This window comes from Rhinopithecus bieti, unplaced genomic scaffold (genome assembly GCF_001698545.2).
Source record: "Rhinopithecus bieti isolate Rb0 unplaced genomic scaffold, ASM169854v2 scaffold_5924, whole genome shotgun sequence".
In the NCBI taxonomy this organism is placed as follows: domain Eukaryota; kingdom Metazoa; phylum Chordata; class Mammalia; order Primates; family Cercopithecidae; genus Rhinopithecus; species Rhinopithecus bieti.
This window is the reverse complement of record NW_016805189.1, coordinates 1,034,184-1,060,337: the sequence shown is the minus strand read 5'-3', so window position 1 is coordinate 1,060,337 and position 26,154 is coordinate 1,034,184. Positions and strand designations below refer to the sequence as shown.

Genomic DNA, 26,154 nt, shown 5'->3' with positions numbered 1-26,154 from the left:
AAAAAAAAAAAAAAAAAAAGTCCTACCTGATTCTTGCTTTGGTCACAGTTGACTAGAAGGGTAGGATACCAAACCTAAGCTGGGCTAATTAGATTCTTTCTCCTGGGAATGAGAAATTAGAACTGGCTGGGCATTTTAGCCAAGATGAGACAATTACATACAATAAAAAGTCAGAGAAAACTTGTCTACAGGGACAAATGGAGGAGATATGCAGAAACAAGCAGCACTGAGAGACCAGGAACCCCAGAGAAACAGTGGGGATGATATCAGCTCCTGATGCAATCTGAAGATCCTGATCCCAGTTCCTCAGGAGAGCCAACTGCTCTCCATCCATTCATTCACTGAGTATTTTTTTTTTTTTTTTTAGACGGAGTCTTGCTCTGTTGCCCAGGCTGGAGTACAGTGGCATGATCTTGGCTCACTGCAACCTCTGCCTCCCAGGTTCAAGCAATTCTCCTGCCTCAGCCTCCCCAGTAGCTAGGATCATAGGCACACACCACCACGCCAGGCTAATTTTTATATTTTTAGTAGAGACAGGGTCTCACCATGTTGGGCAGGCTGGTCAGGAACTCCTGACCTCAAGTAATTCACCTGCCTCAGCCTCCCAAAGGGCTGGGATTACAGGCATGAGCTACCACACCTGGCCTCATTCACCTAGTATTGACTAAATGAGAGCTTCTTGTATTCCAAGCAATACATTGGGTGCTAGGTGTACATTCATAAACAAAACCCACAAAGTCCCTGATTTCATAGGTTTTTCCAATGGAGGAGAACAAAAATAAACAAACAAATATACAATATAACATCAGAGTGTGAGAAGGGCTAAGCAGAACCATAAATCTGGGCAAGAGAATAGAGAGTGATAGATGGTCAGGAAGGCTTCTCTGAGCAAGTGACATTTGAGCAAAGACCTGAATGAAGTGAGTCAAACCACCCAAACATGACAGAAAGCAGCTACTGCAAAGCTCCTTCTGTGGTGGTGTGCTTGGCATGTGCAATGCAGCTACTTCATATTCCCCTCGTAATTCTAAGTCCTGCCATCCTTCCGTGAGATTTCACTGCATGACTGGTCCTTCCATTGCACTGTGTTCCCAATTCTCAGATCTCTCCTGGTTGAGGATCTTTACCTCCACTCTACTTTTGCAAATCACCACCATAAGTCTTGCTTGACTGTCTCTGAAATCCTAAACTCTAATACAGCACTTGGGCCTCAATCTCCTAGACATCAGCTCTCTCATTCCTTTCTCTCACTATCCCGTTTTCTTCCTGAAGATCTCTAGTTCCTTAAGTCTTCCCTTTTCTCTCAGTCTATCTAGCTGATCTATTACTGATTCCCATCTCTCCCACTTAGATTCTTTCAAACACAGTAGTGTAGTGTAGTGCTGCCAGTGGGGCCTTTGAAGCCAGACTGCCTGGGTTAAAATTCCAGCCTACTATCAACTATGTGTGCCTCAATTTTCTGAGTACGTAATCATAGTAATCTCTTCCATTGCTTAATAAGAATTAAGCAATTTGATGCACACACCACGTTTAGAAAGTGACAGGCCACAGAACAAGCATTTGATAAATATTACCATAATAATTTTGATGTTACTATCATAATTATTCATCTGCTCTCCCAGAAACATATTGAACCTCCCTGACTAGTTCTTCTGTTGAACCTTCTCTTGAAACCTCACTCTCTGGCTCAATCTAATAATTTTCTCTGGTCTTATTACTTGGCAGCTGAGGTCTCCTGAAAATAAACAACAACAACATACTCCACTGTGTAGGTTGATGCTGCTATAAACTTCAAGCTTCCAGACTCTGCTTGAATATCCTTTTACAGGCTTCTGGTTGGTTTTTTCATGCATTCCTCCCATTTGCTATTCTAAATCTTCATTCTTTTCAACCCTCCAAGCTGCTGACCTTTTCACCCTTGCTTGACAGTTCTTACATGAACCATCTAAAAGCCAGCTAAAAATGTACTTACATTCTCACATCCTTTTTTTTTTCTTTTTAAAAATTATTTTAATTTTTGTGGGTACATATTAGGCATATATATGTATGGGTTACATGGGATACTTTGATATAAGCATGCAATGCACAATAACCGCATCAGGGCAAATGGGGTATCCATCCCCTCTAGTACCCATAGTTTGAGTTTCAAACAATCCAATTATACTCTTCTGACTATTTTTAAATGTATGATTAAATTATTTTTTTTACTGCAGTCACCATGTTGTGCTAGCAAACACCAGGTCTTATTCATTCTTTCCAAATTTTTTTTGGACCCATTAACCATCCTCATCCCCAGTATCATCACTACTCTTCCCAGCCTCTGGTAACCATCCTTCTACTCTCTATCTCCAGGAGTTCAATGGTTTTAACTGTTAGCTCCCACAGTTAAGTGAGAACAGGTAATGTCTGTCTTTCTGTGTCTCACAACCTTTTCTACAAACTCATAAGAAGAGGTCTTCTACCTTCTGTCCTGGACTGCTCTTTCTCATTCCTTTGTGGATCTGATTCCATTATTATCTCTTCTCTCCCTCATTCATGTCAGTCCCCAAACATGCTCAATCTCTCCAATCTTAACAAAACAAAGCCGCAATACAAAATAACACCCCTCTGAACTTTGAGTCTCCCACTATCTGTTGTCTCTTCTTTCTCTACAGCCAAATTTCTTGACCTCACCAAATGTCCCCTGGGGCAAAATTGACCCCAGTTGAGAACTACTGAATAAAGGTTATAACAAAACACAAAATAGAGCAACAAGTGTATAAGTAAATGCAGAAGTTCTCAAAAGAGGAGCCCACAGTGGTCTCCAGTCTCTTTCATCCATTCAGTGCATTTTTCCAGCCAAACTCTCTTCCAAAATCCAGTTCCTAAAGCAGACTGCAAGCAGATCATCTCTGTACTTACCATTCTCCACTCATTCCTCAGCTCACTGCAATCTGACTTCTGCCCCTACTTCTTAGATCTTTTCATACTATGGCAATGTCTTTCTTCTTAATGGCCAAATCCAAAGGACATTTCCTACCTTATGTTACTTGAATTCTCCATAGTACCTTTAAGCTATCAATAGTGACTTTTGCTTTGAAATTCTTTCTTTGGTTTCCAACATGCCACCTTCTTTTAGTTCTCCTTCCATTTCTCAAGGTGCATCTTCATCACCTTTACTCATATTTTTTTTCCCTTTAAGTCTCAGGCAGAGTCCCCTCCTCAGTCCCTTTCTTACTGCCACTCTTTCCTTAGTGGTCTCCTTTTTTCCAATGACTTTAACAATCACTGCCATGTTGGTTACTCCTCGGTCTTGCTATCCAGCCCAGACCCGGAATCCTAGGCTCCAAAAGGTAACGCCTGCACTACTCTCTCCTGGGCCCTTCTTTCTGCATTCCAGTGGCAACACAAATTTGGCAAGTCTCTTCTTACCATTCAGCAGCTCTTTCTCTCCTATTTAGCTTTGAACTCTTTGAGGAGATGGATCCTTTCTATTTTCTCTTTCAATTATCTGAAAACAGCACAGTGCTTAACACCTAGTAACGGGTGCTCAATAACTGTCATTTGAATTAAGGAACAGACATGCTTGTCTTTTTTCTCTAGTATTGGCAGTGGATTTGCCAACTCATCTCTAAAATAGAATTATTTTTCCTATCTCCAAATTTCCTCTCTTCCAGTCTTCTCAGCTAAAGACATCACTGTCTACCTGACTGCTCACCCTCACACCTCAAGAGCCATCCATGTTCTTCCTTCTCCCTCACCTTCCATATCCAACCCATAAGCAAGTGCTATTAGCTCTGTGTCAAGCCATGTCCTAAATTCTACTATTTGTCACCACTTCCAGCACTACCACCTATCATATCTTACCTGTTCAACTGCCACAATCTCCAAACTGGTTTTGCCTGCTTCTGCTATTTTCCCCTCCCATGTCAGAAAGCTCTTTCTAAAACATTCCTCAGATTAGCTCGTCCACATAAAATACTCCATGGCTTCATTACACTTGGAATGTGATCTAAATTCCTTACCAGGCACTGCATTACTCAGTCTCTCTAACCTCTCCAACTCCATCACCAAATCCAAACCCAATCCAAACCCAACTCCCTTAATTGTTCCAGGAGCAGCTCTTTTTGTTCTTTCTCCAGCAAGCTAATTGTTCTGGCTTAGGGTCTTTATACTGCCTACTCCCTCTCCCTAGAATGCCTCTTTTGAGAGCCTTACAAGACTTACCCTTCTCAGCCTTCTTATCCCTGCCCAAATGTCACTTCCTTAGAGCATCAGCCTACAAAATTATCTCCCCTAAAGTCATTCTCTAACGCTCTATCCTGTTGTATTTTCCTTAGAGCACTTATTCTCTAAATTTGTATTTGTTAATTTTAATTACTTAATTTTTTTGAGACAGGGTCTCACTCTGTCACCCATGCTGGAGTTCAGTGGTACAATCACTGCTCACTGCAGCCTTGACCTCCAGGGCTCAAGTGATCCTTCCAACTCAGCCTCCTGAGCAGCTGGGACTACAGGCATGCACCACCATGCCAGGCTAACTTAAACAACTTTTCTTTTCTTTTCTTTTTTTTAAGAGATGAGGTCTTACTATGTTTCCCAGGCTGGTTTTGAACTTCTGGGCTCAAGTGATCCTCCCACCTTGGCCTCGAAAGTGCTGAGGTTATAGGTGTAAGCCACCACATTGGCAATATTTGTTAATTTTTAAATTAACTTTCTATATGCTGCTATAATATAAGCTTCATATAATATAAGTTTTTAAAAATATATAAATTTTTTTTAACTTTCCTGTCTATTATTACATCTACATTGTGTAGGGGCATAACTGGCCCATGGTAAATAGTAAATATTTGTTGGAATAATGTGATCCCTGTGTCCACAAGCATATCTTTACTAACTGGTAAGGGTTATTGGGTCTGTGAGGTAGTCTTTCACTGTGTGAAGACAATTTTCTTAAATGGGAACTAGCACCAATCTCTAAAATCCACACACCTGTCAGGACTCTGACTCTAACCAAACTTTAGTTTGGTTCCCTGGAGCCCTCTTCTTGACTATGCCTTGTTTTTGGGCTGGGAGCCCAATTTTAGCAAGAATCCTGCTGAGTCAGTTTAGGGAGAATCCCCTTGGCCCTCCACCTTTGATATTTAATCAAGTTCCTTTTCGTAATTTTCCATTCAATGACTGCCTCCTCTTCACTTTGTCTACTGACTATAAATTCCCAACTGCCCTGCTATATTTGGAGTTGGGTTCAATCTCTCTCCCCTACCACAATATTCTTTTTTTTTTTTTATTTGAGATGGAGTTTTGCTCTCGTTGCCCAGATTGCCCAGGCTGGAGTGCAGTGGCGTGATCTCGGCTCACTGCAACCTCTGCCTCCCGGGTTCACGCAATTCTCCAGCCTCAGCCTCCCAAGTAGCTGGGACTACAGGTGTCTGCCATCATGCCTGGCTAATTTTTTGTATTTTTAGTAGAGACAGGGTTTCATCAAGTTGGCCAGGCTGGTCTCAAACTCCTGACCTCAGGTGATCCACCTGCCTCGGCCTCCCAAAGTGCTAGGATTAAAGGTGTGAGCCACCATTTCTGGCCTACTGCAATATTCTTGACCCCCTACTGCAGTAGTCTCCAATAAAGTCTTCCTTGTCATTTTTAACAAGTATCTGCTGTCATTTCTCTTTAACATTAAAACTATTCGCCAACTGGGCTTGTTCAAAAACACTTAGGGAATTTTCATTGCTCTCAAAAGAAGTTTCATGTGTTCTTTGCAGCGTGAAGGGTCAAAGAGAGGCTTTACTTGTCTCTGACTGAAGAATATGGTTTCTCTAGTATACAGAAGAATGAAAGAATGAAGGCCACATGATTTGTTTTTATCGCCTCTGTAGTTGTGGCTATTATTCAATTTGTCACATTTATTTTCAGTTGTTCGTGTGGTGACATTTTAAGGAATAATTGAAAACAATGCTCAATTCAAAACGACACAACGATACCCCAAACCTCCTAAACAAAAGCATGTTCAGCATATAAAACAATAGTTTCCTCTCTGCCACATAACCAATATAATTCACATGCAGTCCACTCCTGACTCTGTCACTGACTTGTGATGATATGATTATACCTGCAACATCAAACTCGATTTCCAGTGTGACCTTGCTCGTGATTGAAGAGTCTCGGAGGAGCTGATTGGCTTCTTCGAAGGTGCTGTCTTCTGTTGGAATTCCATTGATGGCCATCACTCTGTCTCCAATCTGTAGCACCCCACATCTAATTTAGAACCACATGTGAGAGGTTGTAGATGGAGTAAATAATTATCAAGTTGAGCTTGCCAAATCTACCTTGCTTGGTCCTTGCAAAATAGCATCATAATTTGGTCTTGCTTATTCAATGCTGTGGGCATCATATAGGTCAACTTCAACATCTTATGTTGTTGCATTTCATGGTTATAATTGTAAGCAGGGGAATCCTGAAGTATCCCAGAGAAGTAATTAATAATTCATAACCATGGTATTGTTAGAATCTGATCCAAACCAATATTTAGTAATGATGAATGTATATTCCCCAATGGCAGAAACTATTGAAGTTGAACTTCAGGATATGTTTTATTTATAAATTTTTCTCCTTTTTAATTAATACAGCTTCTAGTCCCTTGATGGACAAAATCTGCTAGTTAAAGGCATCCATGCTCATTACTCTTTTCAAACCTGATCAAGAACATAAAATTTTATTGTCAGAAGAGGGTTCATCACATCTTGCATTTCCTACATTGAGCAATGTTTCATAATTCACTAGCCATTGAAAGATAGCAGGTACCAGAAATACAGAGCAGAAAATGATGCTGTAAAAGAGTCTCACCTCTCTGCTGGGCTGTCAGCTTCGATATAGGAAATCAGAGGTGGAGAAGAGAGAGTTTCTGTGGCAAACACACTGCCCTGCAGTTGGATCCCAAATCCTGTGACAGGATCTGCCGTCAGCACAACCTCTGTGGTTTCTGTGTGAACAACCTGCCCAGCCAATCCCACTGTGCTGGAGGCTAAGGATACTAAAGGAACAAACAGAAAATACTGACTTTAGGTTGGAGCAAGCACCAGGAATTACCAGCATTTCCAAAATAGATCGTGTCTCTGCATTAAAACTTAATGGCAATGGTGGGAGGTTAAATTATGGCCTCTGGTTTAGCAAAAGTTGAAAAAGATAAGTGAATCTCTCAATATTTATCACATTTCAATAATAATATCAGTGTATCTCTGTACCCTGGCTCCCCACTCCTCAAACCAGGGATCATTGTGGGGGCTTTAAGAGGATGGCCTTAGGGTCAGGGTACGTGGGTTTTAGTACTGGCTCTATCACTGAGCACCAGCTGGGGAACATTGGGGTAGGCCATTTTGTCTCTCTGTGTGTCTACATCCTAAGAAAAAGGGAGTTGAGCTAGCTGGTCTCATGTTTTTTTCCACTTTAGCTATTTGCATCTGGGCTTTGTGACTTTTAAACAATCCTACCTTCAGCTTTGAAGAAATAATTAATCTAAATCTGACTCTTGGAGTGGTGAGGCTGTGCTGCTCCTTAATCTAGTGTTGAATTGGCACGATGATGTTGTTTAAACTCTGTACATTCCTCCTGTCCCCTCAGAGTTTGGTCTCTTCAGACTTGCTCTTTCCTACTGGGTCTCTAGTCTACGTTGTTGTATTTCATTTATTTCCTATTATTTACCCTATTTCATTTATCTAATATTCATCTACACCTTCCAGCAGATGTCTCCATCTTGTTTCCATTCCCAACTCATGAAAGGGCTGCTCCACTCCTCCATGCCTTTCTCTCAGCCCTGCCCATTGGAGCTGGGCCACCTGTGCTCTCTGTGAGCAGTCTCTGCCTGCAGGTCCTATGCTGCACTGCCTCTTCCTCCAGAAAGTCTGGCCCCCTTGAATTAAAACCTGATGACACCATATACCTCAAAACCCTCTCCAAAAGCCATTTTCTTTTACTCCCTCTACAAATGGCAGGAAGACAGGTTCATAATTCTTGCTCTCCACATATGATACATTGATTGAACTACTCCTATTTAAAATTCCATATTCTGCACTTATTTCTGCTCTGTCTCATTTTCAAGCCCATAATCTACTTTTTCAAAATTCTCCCCCTTTTCTTCATGACTTCAGGACTTACCTCTCAGTCTGCCTTCTCTAACCTGTAGCTTTTCCTTGTCCTCTGCCTCTTTGACATTATGGTGATAACCTTCTAGCAAGCTGGCTGTATGCTTCTTCAACTCTCTCCCTGTCAGTTCCTAGCAATGCCACCCTACTTCCACTCTCTGCCAGCAGAACCCTATGGTGGTTCCCATCTTCCTTCAAAATGAATAGATCTTCAAGATCCTGATATTCGAATCCCCCTTGTTGATCACACAGCCTTTATTAGCCATCTTTCCCACTTCCTGCAATCTGTCTCCTCTTTATGACTTCCAGTCCCATTCCCTCTCACTTGTCTCCTGAGTCTATTGGTTTTCCAACAACATTTTAGCAACAGATTTTTCCCCTTTAAAATGAAAACATATAAGGGCCGCCTTTGTATTCCAGATAAAAACAGCTACTGTAGTTGATGTGGGAATGGGAGACCCCTGAGGCTTTCCCTGGCCTCATGTGGGGCTCTGGCAAGTGCAGGTGGAAAGCCATTACCTTTGCCCACTGGCTTTGCTGGCTTCATTTTCGCCATACTCCGCCTGGACCCCTGGTGAGCATTTTAATAATGCATCTCCTAGGCTCAAAGATTCTTCAACCTCTTGGGATTTTTTCTACACCCTAATATTTTATACTCTTCAGTAATGTCCAGTCAACTCCACTGCTGTTACTAAGTTGCTGAAGGGTGCTAGGAAAAGTCACTACAAATTCACAAATTAAGGCCCTTAAATTAGTTGTTGTGTGATATTTTGACACCTTATTTCATTCCACAAAGGATCTGTCTCAAATGTTTCTACCCTAAATCATGGTCAAACGTTACTCCTCATTTCCTGTAAGACTGAAAAGATGCAACCCTTTGATCAGAGTTCCTTAAACAACATTCTGTTTAGCCTCGATTTCTCTTTATCATTATTTGTTCCCTCTTCCTTTTTCCCCCACTACAGAAGGTTGTATCCTTCCTTCCATTTCAAGGCTAATTCCCCCTGTTAGTGTTTTTAATACTATCCCTTTCCACCCCCCCATGATTTTGTGCCATGAAAAAATTTCTCTCTTGCTTCTTTTCCAAACTTTTCTACTCACTCTCCCAGCTTTCTGACCTCTGTCTATAGCTGTGTACTGATTCTGAAGCTGCTAAAAACTTGGTTTCTGCCTTCACCATTTACCGAAACTGCTCTCACGGATGACTTTCTGACTGCTAAAATCAATGGCCTCATCTGCTCTACCTGGTGACTGGCTTTAGGACCATCCCTTGCTTTCTAAAATTGTTTGCATGGTTTTGATGAAGATTTGTTTCGAGTGTCTTACTTTTTCAGTCCCAGCCAGTTGCTTTGCCGCCCTCTGCATTCCAGCGCACAGTTCCATCCTCCAAGTCTTTTCTACCCTCATTCTTTCCCTCATTTATTCCCAGCATGCCTATATGTCTTCCTCATGTATCTTCTCAACTCTTTCTCTTGTTTTTGTCAAGCTCCAGTAATGAATCTCCCTCCTTGATGGGTATCCCATTCACACACTCCCTCATTGGCTCCTCAAACTCAATGTTTTCAAAATTGAGCGAATCCTCTTCCCTCTCTCATTGCCATTACTATTTCTGTGAACAGGCTCTCTAGGATTGAAATCTCTAAGTAGCCTTAACTCACAACTCCCCATTGTCTCAAAGTCTATCCATTGCTAAATCCTTTCGGGATGGCCACTGAAATATATCTTACAAAAATCCTCTTTTCCCTTATTAATTTCAGTACCTCAATTTGGGCTTTCATTATTTTTTTATTTGAATTATTCTAATTTACTTATTTCTGGGTCCTTACATGCACAATATTCCCTACATATTATTTCCAGATGAACCTCCCGTCAGATAAACTTTGCTGATACGATGAGGCCCCAACTTATCTACTCTGCATGTATCTTCTCAACTCTTTCTCCTTAGTTTCCGTCAAGCTCCAGTGATGGATTTCCCTATTCAGTGGGTATCCCATCTACAAACTGTCTCGTTGGCTCCTCAAACTCAATGTTTTCCAAACTGAGTGAATCTTCTTCCCTTTCTTATTGTCACTACTACAGAGCAAGGCCTCATCATCACCAGTGTACATTACTGGATAGACTTCTAACTAATGACCCTGCCTCTTGTTTTATGCTAACAGCCTCCAATTGCTGCTAGAGTAGCCTTCCTAACATGCAAAGGTAACCCCTGCCCCGTTTTGAATTTTCAATAGCTCCCTGTTTCCTATAGAACAAACTTTTCAATTCTAGCAGAGTACACAGCATCCTTCATCAGTTCCTTTCTCCTGCCCACCCACTCTCCCGTTTCTCTGTGGTCCCTTCATGTGCCATGTGCCTCAGCCCTCTCGACACACTTTTGTGTCTTCATATATACTGTGCCCTCTGCCACTCAGCTCTTGCTCTGGGTCCCTTTCTCTGTTTTATCCAGGCAGAATTAGGTACTTACTTTTCTATATTTCCACATTTCTAATATGTGGTTCCGTTTTGGCATTTATCAGGTCTCTATTTGCCTGTTTCTCTCTACCTGACCCTGAGTCCTTGAAAGGTTGGAACCAGCTCTTTTAATCCCTGAAATCTTAGTGCCTGGAATATTCAATAAGTGCTGAATAAATGGGGAATGAATCAAGTTTTGGGATGTCATCTGCACATTCCTTTTAGGAAACAACACTTCTCATAGACACTGCTGAGTTACCATAAGGAACTACAAGTCATTCTTCAGGACCCAGGTAATTGCAGCTGATGGGGCAAGGGAGGGTGAAGCAGATCATTTGTCTAGGAGGAGTAAGAAAAAAAAAGTCGACTTTTCCTTAAGAAGCACCATCCTCATTCTATTGCAGCTGGATTAAGGTTAACATAGCCTGCAGTGGGGGGTGAAGGTAGCCTCCAACCCTATGCTTCTTACAGGTGGAAGCTTGCAACTGCCAGGTCTGACACATGGACTGTCATGTACTAATTTAGATCACATGTTCTGGTGTGGTTTTGCTGATGTAGAGTGTACCGTGATTACTCTCCAGATCATAATTTTTGCTATCAGTGGCACCAAACCACTGGGAGACACCATTTCCTGTCAATAAGGATCTGGAGAGTACGTTGCATTCCAGGTCTCATAGAAGATGGGAGTATCACGTTACAGCATCACATGTTTGGCAGGTAACTTCCACTTATCTTCTAGGTGAAGCTTTTTGGACTTATCAGGAATCCTTTACTTTCTGTGACTCTTTTATAAGTTCACATTAATGTTTTTTCATTTGAGATCACAATTTGATATAGATTATCAGACTACTTAATTGGAGTTAAAAGCTGTTTAAGAAACTTTAAGGCAGCTGTTTACCATCTTCACTAAGAAAGAGCCAAGAAAAAAAGAGGTCAGTTTAATAGTAACAGGTGAGATTATATTAGATATAGTGAAGCCTTCTCAAAAGAAAGACTTGCTATATTTTTTGAAACAGAGAAGATAGTTGAATAATTTTATTCTCTAGAAGGTTTTGAAAATAAGTACTAATTTAATATGAATATTATTAAATGTATAAGCTCTATCTGGAGGCAAGTTGAGATAATACAAATTATTAGAAAATTGAATATAGGATTTAAAATAAATTTACATATTATGTATTGGTTTTATAATTATATAGTTACAATTTATATTATACATATAGCATTATAGTAAATAATTTATGATTTTATAATTAATTCTGAGAGTCCTCTGACATATTGGAATCTTTTATTTGACAGAGCAAAATTTCATTTGAAATTATATGTATCGATTAGTTACACATATAAAAGTTTTGAAAATTATTACCAGATATGAAAAAGATATATTGTAGATTTAAAGATAAGGAACCAAAAGAAAAAAAATCAATATTAACTTGGAGGAGAAAAAAATGAGCTTGATTATCCTGCTTCATTAATGTGGTCAACCAGCAAAAGAAAATGAAGGTGAATATACCCCTGTCATTTGAAAATGTGGATGGTGAATTCTCTCTCCAGGAGCAGATGCTTCTGCAAGGTATTCAGTCATCATTGCTACTAGCTACCAGCTTTGGCCGAGGCTTGTCTACTCCTCAAGGTGAAGATGGAAATGACTAAATTGCTGACATCCTATGTTTGAATCCTGCTAACGGGTGTATGCTGAGGTTGTGTTCAAGATTCGTGCCTGCTCTGTCCTATTCCCATTCTCACATAGAGGGTTCTGTTCACAACTCTTCAGATTTGCAGGTAATGACTGTATTTTTGTCAATTCTTGTTCTTCCTAGTAAAGGGAAGGGGAGCCAAAACACCTCCAAAAGTTTAAAATTTACCCAATGTTTATTTAATTTAGAAGGCTGCAAGATTTTCTATCAGCTATAAGAAGCATTTAAAAAATATTGAGAACTAAGGACCCCAAACATTTATTATTATAATCTGTTTTTTTTTTCTTTTTTTCTTTTTTTGAGATAGGCTCTCACTCTGTTGTCCAGGCTGGAGTGTAGTGGCGGAATCTTGGCTCACTACAACCTCCATCTCCTGGGCTCAAGCAATCCTCCCACCTCAGCTCCCCAGGTACCTGGGACTATAGGTGTGTGCCACCACACCTGGTTGATTTTTGTAATTTTTTTCTTTTTCTGTAGAGACAGGGTTTCGCCATGTTGCCCAGACTGGTCTCAAACTCCTGGGCTCAAGTGATCCACCTGCCTCAGCCTCCCAAAGAATAATGTGTTTTTATTATTGATCCTGTAATCTAAGACTTCTGTCTCACTAAAGTGTTCCACACTATAGTCAACCTGCCATAGACTCAACACACGTGTATCATGTGATCCAGTTCAGGAACGCAGTAGAGGCGGCCAACAGCTCCTTTGTCCAAATGAGGGTGTAAGGACAGTTCTTGGGGTGTCCCCTTCCAGGGCTCCCTGAATGGTCACTTATAAAAGCTTACCAGTAGCTGCCTTTATCTTCCATTCTTTGTTCCCAGGTCGATGGAAGGGACCAGAAAAGTTGTTAGGTTTTTTCATTTTCTTTCCTTCAGCTCTTTTCAGTGGCACTCTCTCTAGTTACTGCTGATGACAAAAGCAGCAAAGACTATTCTGGAAATGTGTTCTAACTTCTACTCTTTGCTGAAATTCAGGCAGACTGGGAAGAGACAGTCTCTACACTGGCCCAGGGTACAGTGGCGGGGAACAGAAAGCACGGCAAACTAGCTAGATCTGTTGCTCAGCCATGCTGTTGTTACAGGGAGATGATGACGTTCTGGAAGGAGACTTGGCCTCTTTGGCAGAAAAATAGGCAGCACAGGCAGCCAGGGAAAGGGCAGTAAGATTCCAGCAGAGGAGATGAGAGGGCTCCCTCTATGACTTGGCTTGGCCATGCCTCCAGGGCTTTGTGACACTCGTCAAAGCCTAATGTGTGCTGTATTCATTATTTTCCCTATGAAACAAACATGATACCTTCCTGTTTTAATACTTATAACACTTCACTATATACAGACTTCTCGTATTTCCTCTTTGATCAGTGATATAGAATGTTTTAATTTTCATGTGAGAAGGTTTCATTTTTTTTTCTGGGCATCTCCTTCCTTGGCATTGGAAACACATATCAGAATTTTCTGTTTTGCAAGCTCTGGTCTCAAGTCATCACCAATACAGCAAAGGGACTTTTTACTGTATTTGTGACTTTTGTCATGATTCACCATCTACACAAATGGCCTGGTTGCTATAGAAACGTAAGTATTACAAAGGGGGCAGCAAATGGTGGCAAAGAATAAAGACATAAATAAAGTGGTGGAAATAAACTATGGTATAGTAAGAGTGGCAATAAAACTTTTATTATCAGTTATTTGGGAAGACCTTTACATCTAATGTGACCATACCAAACCTGTGCAATAAAAGAAAAAAATCCTCATTTAACAAAACAAAACAAAACAAAACAAAACAAAACAAAACCTTTGCAACACTATCATTTTTTCAGGTCTTTTGGAAGTGTGAATAAAAGTTCATAGCATTTGGAATTTATTGTTTGAATAAAATATAAAATGTATGATCTCCTGAAACACATTTATAAACATTCTGGTATGTATATTGTGAGTGGTGCTCTAGTGGCTAATGTCTACAGCAAACACAAACAACCAGAAATGTATTGAAACAGGTTTCTGTTTATATTTCTAACATGTTAAAGAATAATGTCCTGATTCAAGTGAGAATTTATGAGTTGGTTATGCAGATCAGTGACTGCGCTGCCTCAGCTTTGTTTCCTACTACAAAATTTAAGATATGTAAATATCAACCTAAGATAGCCAAACATCATTCGTTTGTATTCAGTAATGTCCCTAACCAACATAGCAAGTCTTCCCTAACACAAATACTAGTCTTTGAAGCAGAAGTAGGAACACTAATGAATTCAATTTAATTGCTCTTCCCTGCTGAGGGCTGTTAGCCTATTTTTGTCACTGAGGAGTACTACACACAAAGCCATTATCTGTAAAAAAATTCATATACAAATAACCACCACGAACCCTGAAGGCATTATATGGAAGACTCAAGACCTATGTATTAGGCCAAAATGCACCCCTCGTGAAAAACACTAAACTCTGAGAGCAATATCAAGAGATGTTCTCATGTGACAATTCAGATTTAGGCAGATGACAGTTAACACAAACTATTCAAAATAGCTAACAATTAAATTGTGCTTACTATTTACCAGATGTTGTTCTAAAACACATATACATATGCAATCTCATGTAATCTCAATTGCCCAGTGAAGTAATTCTTCATATTTTCAGTCAAGGCATACCTCATGCAATCTTCACAATTACCCAATGAAGTGATTTTCCCTATTTTCAGTTGAGGCATAGAGTTTATGGAACTTGCTCAGGGTCCTACAGCTAGAAGGTAATGATGCTGGGATGGAACCCAGGTAGCCTGGTTCCAGAGTCTAGGCTTATAACCAGTTCACCATATTGCATTCAATTAGTTTCTTCCAAGAGTAAATAATTTACTCTAGTGTCAACTAAAAAACATATGGGACTCTAAGAGCACTTTATTCTCATTTTGACTAAATTCAGTCTTCCATTTTCCATTTCAATTTTACTATCATTTTCATATACCAAAGTTGACAAATCTCCTTAGATGTAAAGTATATATGCAAGTCTAAATCATGTACAAACCACAGTGGTGACCCTGTCTTTTGCAGTGGAGTTCACCGTAGGGAAACCTTCAGGTTCCTGTGTCATGAAGTAACTAGTTCCCAGTGTGGGTGATGGCTGGTCTTGGGCACTTAGGGTGGCCCTAGTGAGACTGGAGAGAGATCCTCCTGGGGAGATGAATCTCTTGCAAACAAGCTGAAAAGCCAGTAAGTCCATACCAGCTGTGAAGTATCTGGCTTTGGTTTTATTTAGGTAACTTAAGGATGTTCCTTATTTTTATTCCCATGGTGAGCACAGGAAGAGATCCCATCTTCTTTAAATTTCTTTGTAGGAATCATAATCATGGCCATCAAAAGGGATACAGGATAAGAAACAGACTCTCCAGACTATGGTTAGGTCTAGTTAGAAAGGCTAGTGTTCTCTTCTTCCGCAAGTTATGTGATCATGATGAGAGAGAATGATCTTCTCTAACAGAAATGATAAATGTACGAGTGATTTGTATTTCTTTCTTTTTAAGGCATTCAATCACCTTTTTTCCCCTCTGTTCAGACAACCACTATCCAAAGCAAGTAGCCAACCACATCTTCCTAGTCTTGCTTAGTGTATATAATGTTTGGCTGTCCAGATCATTTTTACAAGACTCATAGTTGAAATTCCATGACTTTAGGATGCTTATTGTGAAACTGAGCATCCTTCCAATCTTCCTCAGACTGGAGTGGGCAATAAGAAACATATGTTAGGCCAGGCGTGGTGGCTCACGCCTGTAATCCCAGCACTTTGGGAGGCCAAGGCGGGTGGATCACGAGGTCAGGAGATCAAGACCATCCTGGCTAACACGGTGAAACCCTGTCTCTACTAAAAATACAACAAACTGGCTGGGCATGGTGGCAGGCGCCTGTAGTCCCAGCTACTCGGGAGGCTGAGGCAGGAGAATGGCGTGAACCCAGGAGGCGGATCTTGCAGTGAGCCGAGATCGCGCCACTGTACTCCAGTCTGGGAGACATAGCGAGACTCCGTCTCAAAAAAAAAAAAAAAAAGAAAAGAAATACATGTTAGATCACTGACTACCAGTGGGGTAGGTTTCTGGAAAAAGTATCAGAGTCTTGGGGAATGAGATACAGTTTAAAAAGGGATGTTTGTATTTATCATTGTTTTGGGGAGGAGGGTAACAAAATATAATTTAGTATGAAATTTATGATAACATTAATGAATGCATGAGAATCTTATATTTATCAAAAGGGGAGCATCATTTTCACAAAATTTCTTTAGAGTGAGTAAGAAACTAAGAACAAAGGTTTCATGCCCAAAGTTACCCAGAATATAATACGAGGAGTCTTAAAGGAAAAATCATACCTTTGGGTATGTTCTGACATCAAAAGAGCAAGAAAAATCTCAAATCTCAAATAAAAAGTTGTAGGCAAAGGTAGTATGAATGAATTCAGTCTGAAGTTATATTGGGGTGCAGTCATTGCCAAACAGATACTGGGTATCATGCCAATGGTCTTTGGCACAGAGCTGTTAGCTGCTCAGCATCTACCTGATCACTTAGGCAACTGTGAAACACTCTTCCCACAATTTCAGTATTTCCAAGGTTGCAATGCCCACAGGTTTTTTTTCCAGGCCAAATGCCATTGGCTGTTATTTCACTTACATGAGCTTTTGAAGTCTTTCTTTTTCAGTCTCCTCCTCATCATGGTTCCACGTGGGCTGGTGGAGTAGAGGCTTCGAGGTAGAGTCCCCATATTCAGGGAACTCAGGCTGTATGCACTCATGGAGGTAGGAGAGAAGGATGAAGACACCAAAGCTGCTGCAAGAGAGTGAAGATGTTGCACAGAGCACTCTCAGGTGGAGTGTGAGCCCGCCACACTTGCCAACCAGTAACGATCCAGAAAGACACATACGATGCATAGCAATGGCTAGAAAGGACTCTAGCCAGACAGAGGACAGCCTTCAGGAGCATGAGACAATGCTTTACAAGAGCCTACAAATGCTAAGGGGCAGCAGGATCTTTATAAGCTCATAGGAATACAAAGAGACTCTATGAGAATTGCGTTAAACAAAAGAACAACTTTGTGAACAACTCAATGCATCAAATACATAATCTCATTTTCATAGATATTTTTTGACATGAATTTCATAAGTGATTCCACATACACAAAGAAGACCTGAGAACATTGTCTCTGTATAATATTCTGAATTGTTACTTCCTCAGCCACAAATAAAGCATTCTGAACATTTACATCCTTTCCTAACAACAAATGCTTTCTGATGGAAAAGAAAAAATCCTAGGAGATGTCAGAAATGATACATTGCTGCTATAAGAAACAGAAAAAAACAACACCCATGAAGCCAAAAGGAAAGAGTGAGAAAAATATAATTGAAATAAAAGACCAGGAGGAGAAAGCAGGGAACATTACGAGGGCTGTTTGGAGGAGGTGCTTTCGGGAATGTCAGGGCTGGTACTCTGCAATGGTCAGGGTGGTACGTGTTATAGTGATGGTTGGTGTGAAGGCTGCTGTGGTTGCTGGCCCAGGAATCCCAGGTAAGTTGCCTGTCGCTCCTCTGAATTTTCACTGCCCATATGAAGTGATGATGAGAAATAAAAACAAACAAACAAAAACAAAGAACCAAAAAAGAGGAAAATAACTGAATTGCCCAAATTAAAAGTACAACAAAAAACAAAGCTGCTTGCAAATAAAAACAAATCTATTTGGCTTTGCCCTTTTCTCAGTGGTCAGCAAAATAGATGATTAACATAAAGGATGTAAACTTTTCATCTTCCCAAGAATAATGCATATCTTTCCTCAGTTCGTTTTTTCTTCTTTTAAGATGACTACTGAATCAATTTCTAATCTCCCCCACTGCTTTGCAGCAGAGATTAAAAACTTTTTTTTTTCACTGAAAAGTCAGCCCCTCAAAGTTCTATGGCACACAATTAGTAATTAAAGATTTGCAAATCTTGGTCAGTTAGTAGCACTTGTTTTGAGAAAAAGAAAAGAAGAAGCAATAAATCACATCGGTGCCTGATTCAAGTGGTTTACTAGTCACACGTCAGAATTTACTGCTCTGACATTTTAATCGCACTACAATCCATCACTTGGACTTGATTTTCCTCAACAATAAACCACTCTAATCATCTATCAGTATCAGAATCTTATCTGCATCCCATCTAATAAGGAGAAGATGAAAGTCTATATTTTATGATTTTTTGAAAAAGTGTATTTATATTAGAAATAACTATTAAAATATTTCACATGTTTTATATTTCCTTGATGCCATAAAATTTTAATAAAGTTTATTTCAAACTTTATTAAAATTTCAAATTGGCATCCCTTTTATGTTATAGAAAATCTTTATCATGTTTCCATTCCAGTTTCAATGTTAAGATTTGATATTCCACCCAGTGTTCTGAAATATGAGCAATATAATGTTTGTTTTTATGTCTGATATGAAGTTTTCCATTTAATAATCTTAAAGAACTCAAAATAACATATGAACTTATTTTATTTTTCTAGAGATGGGGTCTTCCTGTGTCACCCAGGCTGGAGTGCAGTGGTGTGATCATAGCCCACTATAATCTTGAACTCCTGGGTTCAGGCAATCCTCCCGCCTCAGCCTCCTGAGTAGCTGGCACTACAGGCCCATGCCACCATGCCAAACTAATTTATTATTATTTTATTTGTGTAGAAATGGGGGTCTGCCTATGTTGCCCAAGCTGGTCTCAAGTGATCCTCCCACCTCAGCCCTGAGTTGTTGGGATTATAGGCATGAGCCACCAGGCCTGGCTTAACATATGAATTTATATCTCCTTCTACTTTGAGATTCTGGTGTTAGGTGTCTTACATGTGAATATGTAGAGAGGTGAAATACTCTATGCATTGAAAAGAGGGTCATTTAGAAAAGAACTTAAGTTACATCAACTGTGATGCCAGCTGAATTGGTCAATTCGCATCCTTTCTAGAATGAAACAGTACATGAAAAAAAAGCACTAGCATGGACAGATCACTGTGGGGTGAAGCAGACCTGGGTTTCAACTCTGCCTCCAACTCTTCCTCTCTGTATGACCTTGGCCAGCTACTCAGCCACTCTAAATCTGGATCTCCTCAAACGTCAAATGGAGATCATGAAATCATCTACCTCACAGGGATACTGAGAATTAGGCAAATACGGCGCTTAGCATGGTGCTGGTACACAGAAGAAAAACAAATGAATTCAGAGTATATTGATTTGTCTACTTTTCCATCTATGTGCTAACAATAAAGTATCTTTTAAAGGAAATAAATTTATCTTTCACTCAACAAATTTCACTCACTGGACACTTAAGTTTAGAGAATTTCTCAGAAATCTGCAGCAGAAACTTTCATAGCCACTATAATTTTGTTGCCCTAAACTATCTGGCCTGCTCCTTCTACTTAACTGCTTTGTTTGTGGTTTGGATTCCCCCGTCTCTCCACTTTCCTAATTCAAGCTGCCACCTCCTTTATCTAGACCACTGTAACATCTTCAGACGTGGCTCCCCAACTCATCTCCTGCATACCCAGCTTCCACAACACAGCTAGGGTGGCCTTCTAAATACGTAAGTTAGATCATGCTAATCATGCTACTCCTGTTTGAATAGCTTACTTTTTTTTTTTTTTTTTTTTCTTTGAGACAGAATTTCACTCTTGACGCCCAGGCTGGAATGCAATGGTGCAATCTCAGCTCACTGCAAACTCTGCCTCTCGGATTCAAGCGATTCTCCCATCTTACCCTCCCCAGTAGCTGGGATTATAGGTACCCACCACCACGCCCAGCTAATTTTTGTATTTTTAGTAGAGATGGGGTTTTGCCATGTTAACCAGGTTGGTCTCGAACTCCTGACCTCCTGTGATCTGCCCACCTTGGCCTCCCAAAGTGCTGGGATTACAGGGGTGAGCCACTATGCCCAGCCTGAATAGCTAACTATTACAAAGAGAATCAAATGCAGCCCCTGCCTATCTCGCTAGTTTCATCCATATCACTCTCTCCAACATTTGTATATTTTAGCCATACTGATCTTATATCTACTCTTAGAACAAGTCAGGTTCCTTCCTGCCTCAAGGCCTTCTCACTTACTATTCTTTCCCCAGTTGTTGGTATGACTGCCTCCTTCTCATTACTCAGGTCTCACCCGAGGTGCCACCTCCTCGGAGAAGTTGTTGCTGATCTCCCTGGCTGAAGGAGCTGCCCTCCCCATGCTACCTCATTATTGTTTTACATTCTTCATGGCACTTATTGCTGTCTCAAACAGCTTTATTTATTTAATATATTTTTAATGTTTGTCTGTCTATACTAGAATGTGAATTCTATAAGAGTAGGGATATACTTTGCCTGTCTTGCTCACTAAATATATTCTAGCAACTAAAACAGTGCTTGTATATAAATGATTAATACATGAATGAATGAACAAATGCATAAATGAACAGGAATATCAGCCAGAGTGTCCATGTGAACACTGCAGCAGCATTTTCCTTGAGATAAAAGAGTATTTATTGCAGAGGATGTCCCTAATGGATTCTCTCTCACCATCCTCATTCTACTTTGGGTATACAGGAAGACATTTTAGCAAGAGCAGTTATTACTGGGTCTGGCCAATATACAACCACAGACACTTTAGCGTACTTTTCACAAAGTACCATCTGTTTCAACAGGGTACGGTGAATGCACTTTGGGTTTCTACACCCACCTTTTGACCCACTTCTTCACTGAGAGTTTTGAAAATTACTGGGCATTTGTTAGGACTGTCAAGCACAATTAATAAGTCAATAAGGAAGATATTATTTACCACCTATTGCTTTCCCAGACTGTGCCAATTGCTGCAGGCAGGTTAAAGGTCATACCCTTTACCTTGATCTTGAATTATTACTGGGGATTAAATCTTCACACATATAAAATAATTAAGAGACAAAAATAAGGTAGTGCACACAACTATACGCTATGGATGATGAATGCAAAAGGTGTTGAACAAATAATGTAGGCCAGAGAAGACAGCTGCTGCCTATTTTGAATGTACACTTCAAATGTTTTCTGTTTTACAGTGGTATACTTGATAGGCAGGTATTTCCAGAGTTTAATAATAAGATGTTACATTTTTGGCATGTCCTATCATCTTGCAAAAAGCACTTATAGACATTCTCTCATTTAATACTGCTGATAATCATAGCCTACTTTCACTGAGTACTTATTATATACTAGGCACTGTGCTAGGTGCTTTTTGATCGATTAGCTCAGATAATGTTCAGAATATTCCTTTGAGGCAGGTATTATTATGACCCCCCTTTTACAGATGAAGCAACTGAGGTATAGAAAAGTTGGGTAACTTGCTTAAGGCCCCACGTGGTGGAGTCAGAGGTGAAGCTCTGGATATGTGATCCTAAAGTCCCCACTTCAGCCACCAGACATACCACCTCTTCCTATGGATATGTCTAAGTCCCTTGTTATGGATAAGAAAACAACACATTTAAAATATTATGCTTTTTGTATCATTTCATGGTGACATCACTACTGTAGTCTCAAGAGATATGTGACCACAGAAGTTACTTTTCTTTCTTCTCTAATTGCAGCCTCTTGCTCTGTTCAGGATGTTCAAGAGAGCAGACCACAGCGGTTCCAGTGGTAGCCCTAGAGCTCTCAAATGGAAGCTCTCTCTTGGTACTGAATGTGTTGAGTCTAGTGACTCTGGTCACATTTTCCTTTCTAAAATGTCAGTTTCCTTCAATCCAATTATGTCTCTGAAAACCCTCAGTGGGAACAATTTCTAATGTCACTGAAAACTCATTTTTGTCAGCTTCTTTAATGCTGCTATTTATCAGTGAAAGGCATAGCTAATCTCTTATTCCAAGTTGAGATATTCATTTCTACATTGCCCTGAAAACTCTTTGGTGTATGGTTTGCTGCTAACAAAATCTGAAAATTTGGGAAGTGTGTTGAGAGACACACTGTTCAGGCATCAGAGATCTTAAAAAAGCAATCAGAACTTTCTTGTGGAGAAAGGGTAAAACTATGTAAAACTCCATTAGTCAAAAATGTAAGTCTGAGAATTGTAAACATAATAATAATTTTGTGTTTGTTTTTCTTCTTTACTATGATTTAATTATGTTTAGGAGCCAAAATGTATTTCCTCTTAGAAATGCAAATCTGATTTTAATGTGTAATACAGAGGAAATGCCTGCTTGATAAGAAAGACAGTGAACAACTTTCAGTAAATGTAGATGATGGAGTCAGAAGTGGAAGCTGGAATTACCTAAACTTCCTATCAGCTTCCTGTCCCTGCAACACAAACATCAGGTTTTCCACAATAAAGGCAAAAAATTCATTCTCAGTCCATATATTTTAGTACATAAATTAATCTTAAGTTGCCTTGGGAGGTTAAAAAGTTTAATATTCCATGAGTTGTTAACATTTGAATTATTTATGAATTGTATATAGGGCCAACTAAAGAAAAATAAAAGAGGTTGCTAAAGACGCTAACGTTTTAAAAGGGTCTGGTGTGCATTTCCGATTCGCTGATACCAGAATTTAGCAAGCAAAACCCCATGATGAGAGAGCACTACAGTGTGCATTCTTATGGCTACTGTGCTCCAAATCCAACGACGACTGCCAGTTAATTTAAAGAAACTTAAACAGCTTCAGAAATCTCTCCTCTCTGCCAGAGTGCAGGAAGGACCCACAGGGCCTCCTGATAGGAATGGTGTGCATCCTTGTGAACGACACCTTCCTACAGTTGTTTGCATTTCTATTCCAATACTGTGATGCTGAGTTTCTTTTCATAACCTGCCTATGCTGCATCATTTCTCTACTCCAATGTGTAAAATTAAAATCTGATAAGGGTAATGTTGTACTAGAGATTTTCATTAGCTTCAGGGCTGTCTAAGCTCCATTTAATTAAAAAGGTTGCATCCAGCTGACTGATTCAGTATGAAAATTATCTGGTCCCTCTTTTCCCCCGCCCCAGACTGTGGAGAAGTACAGTGCGTTTTAGAAGGTGACAGACACAATACAAATGACCCCCTCATAAGCAAAATTTCAATTTCAGAGAAAACTGCACTGTGTCTAAATATACAGAAATGCATTATCCTCCTTCAGGCCACCCTGACAATACTAGGGAGGCCTCTAATTTCAAGGAGTACAAAGGAATGCTGCTTGGTTTAAGGAATAGGGCAGGAGAAGGAGTAGGAACAAAGATCCTACTGGAGAACCTGACTTCATTTGATTTGGGGCTCAAAGACCCCTTTCTCGTACCAGGTTTTGCCTAAAGGTGCCTAGGTAGATGGTGTAAACACCCGGCAAATGTATCTGTGAATTTCAAGGGAGTGAAAATGCAGATACCTTCAGCTGACACTTTTTATTGAATAAATGGAGTCAAATATTCTGATTCTCCCAGACAAGATTTCTGGTCACACAGGTTGTTCTCTATCCTAAGAAAAAAACTACACTGGCAAAAGACAAAATATATTGAAAACCAATGCTTCACATAACTGGTTCCCTCTGATTCCTGCCAAATATTTGAAGGTTCTGCCATCAAAATCCACTTTGCTTATTTATTTTTAAGTGAGAGTTTTACTATTTGCCTTCCTTGGCCTTCATCTAGACTGGAAATTCAAAATGAATACCAAGAAGTCAAATTATTTGCCTTCTCTGCACATTGAATTTGCACCAAAGACTGTAAAGAAAAAAATATTAAATAGCACTAACCTGAAAATTTTTTCCTTGATGTTATAGTTTCAAGTAAATTATGTGTGGCTTGGAAAAAAGACTTTGGAAGATGAATATGAGTAAACAAACACAACCTTGTTTTGTAAAGAAATGATGAGTCTGACCAACATAGTGAAACTCTGTCTCTACTAAAAATACAAAAATTAGCTGGGCATGGTGTGGGTGCCTGTAATCCCGGCTACTTAGAAGGCTGAGGTAGGAGAATGGCTTGAACTCAGGAGGCGGAGGTTGGAGTGAGCTGAGCTCATACTACTGCACTCCAGCCTGGGGGACAGAGTGAGACTCCGTCTCAAATAAAAGGCAGAATGAGACCCAGTCTAACTCTGCTAGAGGGAGCAACACTGTGAGGGCCAGAGAAAGAGCTTGATCCAGGTAGATCATCTCACCATGGTCGGGCCCCTTTAGGGCCAGCCGTGTCTGATGATGGGGAAGGATCTCAAGCTTGACCTGGTCAGTGGTGTTGGCCAGGAACTGGGTTGCTTCTGCAAGTGTACAGTACTCCATGCTGGTTCCGTCGATGGAGAGGATGTGATCTCCCACGTGCAATGCGCCACATCTACGGAAAGGAGAAATACCCGGTAAGAGGTGGTGCCTTCCTCTTTGGAATCTGACTTTCATGTACCTCATAGTTAAAATTTCACACAGTTTTCATTTACTTAAAAAAAAAAAAAGAAAGAAAAGTTTGAGTGTTATAGGAAACACCATCTGTCAAATTTTAAGTACCTTGAATATGAATAAGGAAGTAAAACCTTGTGGAAAATACAGAAAATTCAAGGAAATGTTTTCTCTTGTCCTTCTCTAAAAAAAAAAAAAATCTTATTTTGGCGTGCTTGTGTGGAAAGTTGAGGGAAAGTGAGCAAGAGGAAAGGGAAAAACAGGAAAATGTTTCTCCTGGACTTTTGTCTGTGTTTGTTTGTTCTATGCTTTTCTATCTGTAAACATGAGTTGGTAAATCTTCGGAATCTCAAACATGACTCTCAGAATTGGAATAGGGTCTATTTTATGTGTGAAGAAGAATAACTTGGGGAGATTTCAGTAATAGTTCCTTGGAATCTTCACACAAGCTCCAAGATCACTAGTTCTTTATTATTATGTTATTCTGGAGTTGAACATGTACTAGTGTAAAAGTTCTTGATAATGGTAGAAATTATGCAGGAGTCAAGTGAGTAATAAAACCAGGCCTGCATGGTGAGTCAAGGGGAAAGATGGGGGCAGGGAAGGGGCTGGCTGCTACATCTTGCTGAGCTCAAGAGCTGGCTACTGGATGAGTTGAGAAAAGTTGGCACAGCCATCAGCATCTCCATATACTAGTCAAGTGAACAGCTCCGTAAACTGGTTACCCCCTGCAGAATGCGAAAAAACAGAGGGAGAAAATTAAAGCACCCTGAGCCACTGAACTGGAGAACACCCCTGGATCAATGGCTGTCACTGATAAGGACTGAATGTCAGGTAAGACCACAGTGGAGCTATAGACTGACCACACTACTGGGGGTTGCTGCAGTTCACTGCACCATGGCTGGAGGTTTTCCAGGCAGGTTGAGGGGCACATGGAGAAGAGGGCTGGAAACATACAGGGGAGACTGGTCATTCAGGTGCAGTATATCTATAAATTCCCAGTGTGAATAGTCTATTTCTCAAGACAAAAGCATTTCAAGTCATCTCTTCCAACTAAAAACGTAATTCCACATTTTTTGCACTTCGAGTGCTTTAGCTATGGGAGATGAGGTTTTTCTTACCAGGAGCTGTAAAATAATTTATTAAATGGAAAGGTAGTCTTTTTTTCCTTCCCCTTTTACCATGCGAGTATAAAACATTAATTAGAAACATGAAGTTTCATTTTTATTGTGGCATTGAAGCGAATATTTTAAGAGACCCTCGAAGGTTGTAAAATCCTAAGATTTACATGCTATGAGAGTATAGGACTTTTTTCAAGTATTGTAAAAAATATTTTAAAAAGTATTGTTTTATTTATTTAAGAAACAAAGAAATCAGATTTTATGGTAGCAGGATTTAATTGTCAACAATCAAGGAAAACCCATCACTGCTCTGCACGGGGTTAAATAAAGATCTACTCAGTTACCCAACATTAAGAACAGGCTAGTGCCCTAGGACACAGCAAGAAAACTTGCTTAGTTGCTTGGTTTTTTTTTTTTTTTTTTTTTTTTTTTT

General features: G+C 40.0%; 1 protein-coding gene across 3 annotated transcripts in view; it reads right to left on the bottom strand.

The window, feature by feature from the left end:
- GRIP1 (glutamate receptor interacting protein 1) overlaps positions 1–26,154 on the bottom strand; it is a 298,768-nt gene that overhangs the window by 92,690 nt on the left and 179,924 nt on the right. The window contains exons 10-14 of one of the 3 annotated variants that reach the window (XM_017871570.1): positions 24,372–24,541; positions 17,670–17,825; positions 16,904–17,059; positions 6,826–7,012; positions 6,092–6,237 (exon numbers count right to left, since the gene is read on the bottom strand). In XM_017871570.1, coding sequence (XP_017727059.1) covers positions 6,092–6,237; positions 6,826–7,012; positions 16,904–17,059; positions 17,670–17,825; positions 24,372–24,541 — 815 coding nt within the window. The remainder of the gene's footprint in view (positions 1–6,091; positions 6,238–6,825; positions 7,013–16,903; positions 17,060–17,669; positions 17,826–24,371; positions 24,542–26,154) is intronic. The other 2 variants (XM_017871571.1, XM_017871572.1) reach the window with 2 other exon arrangements.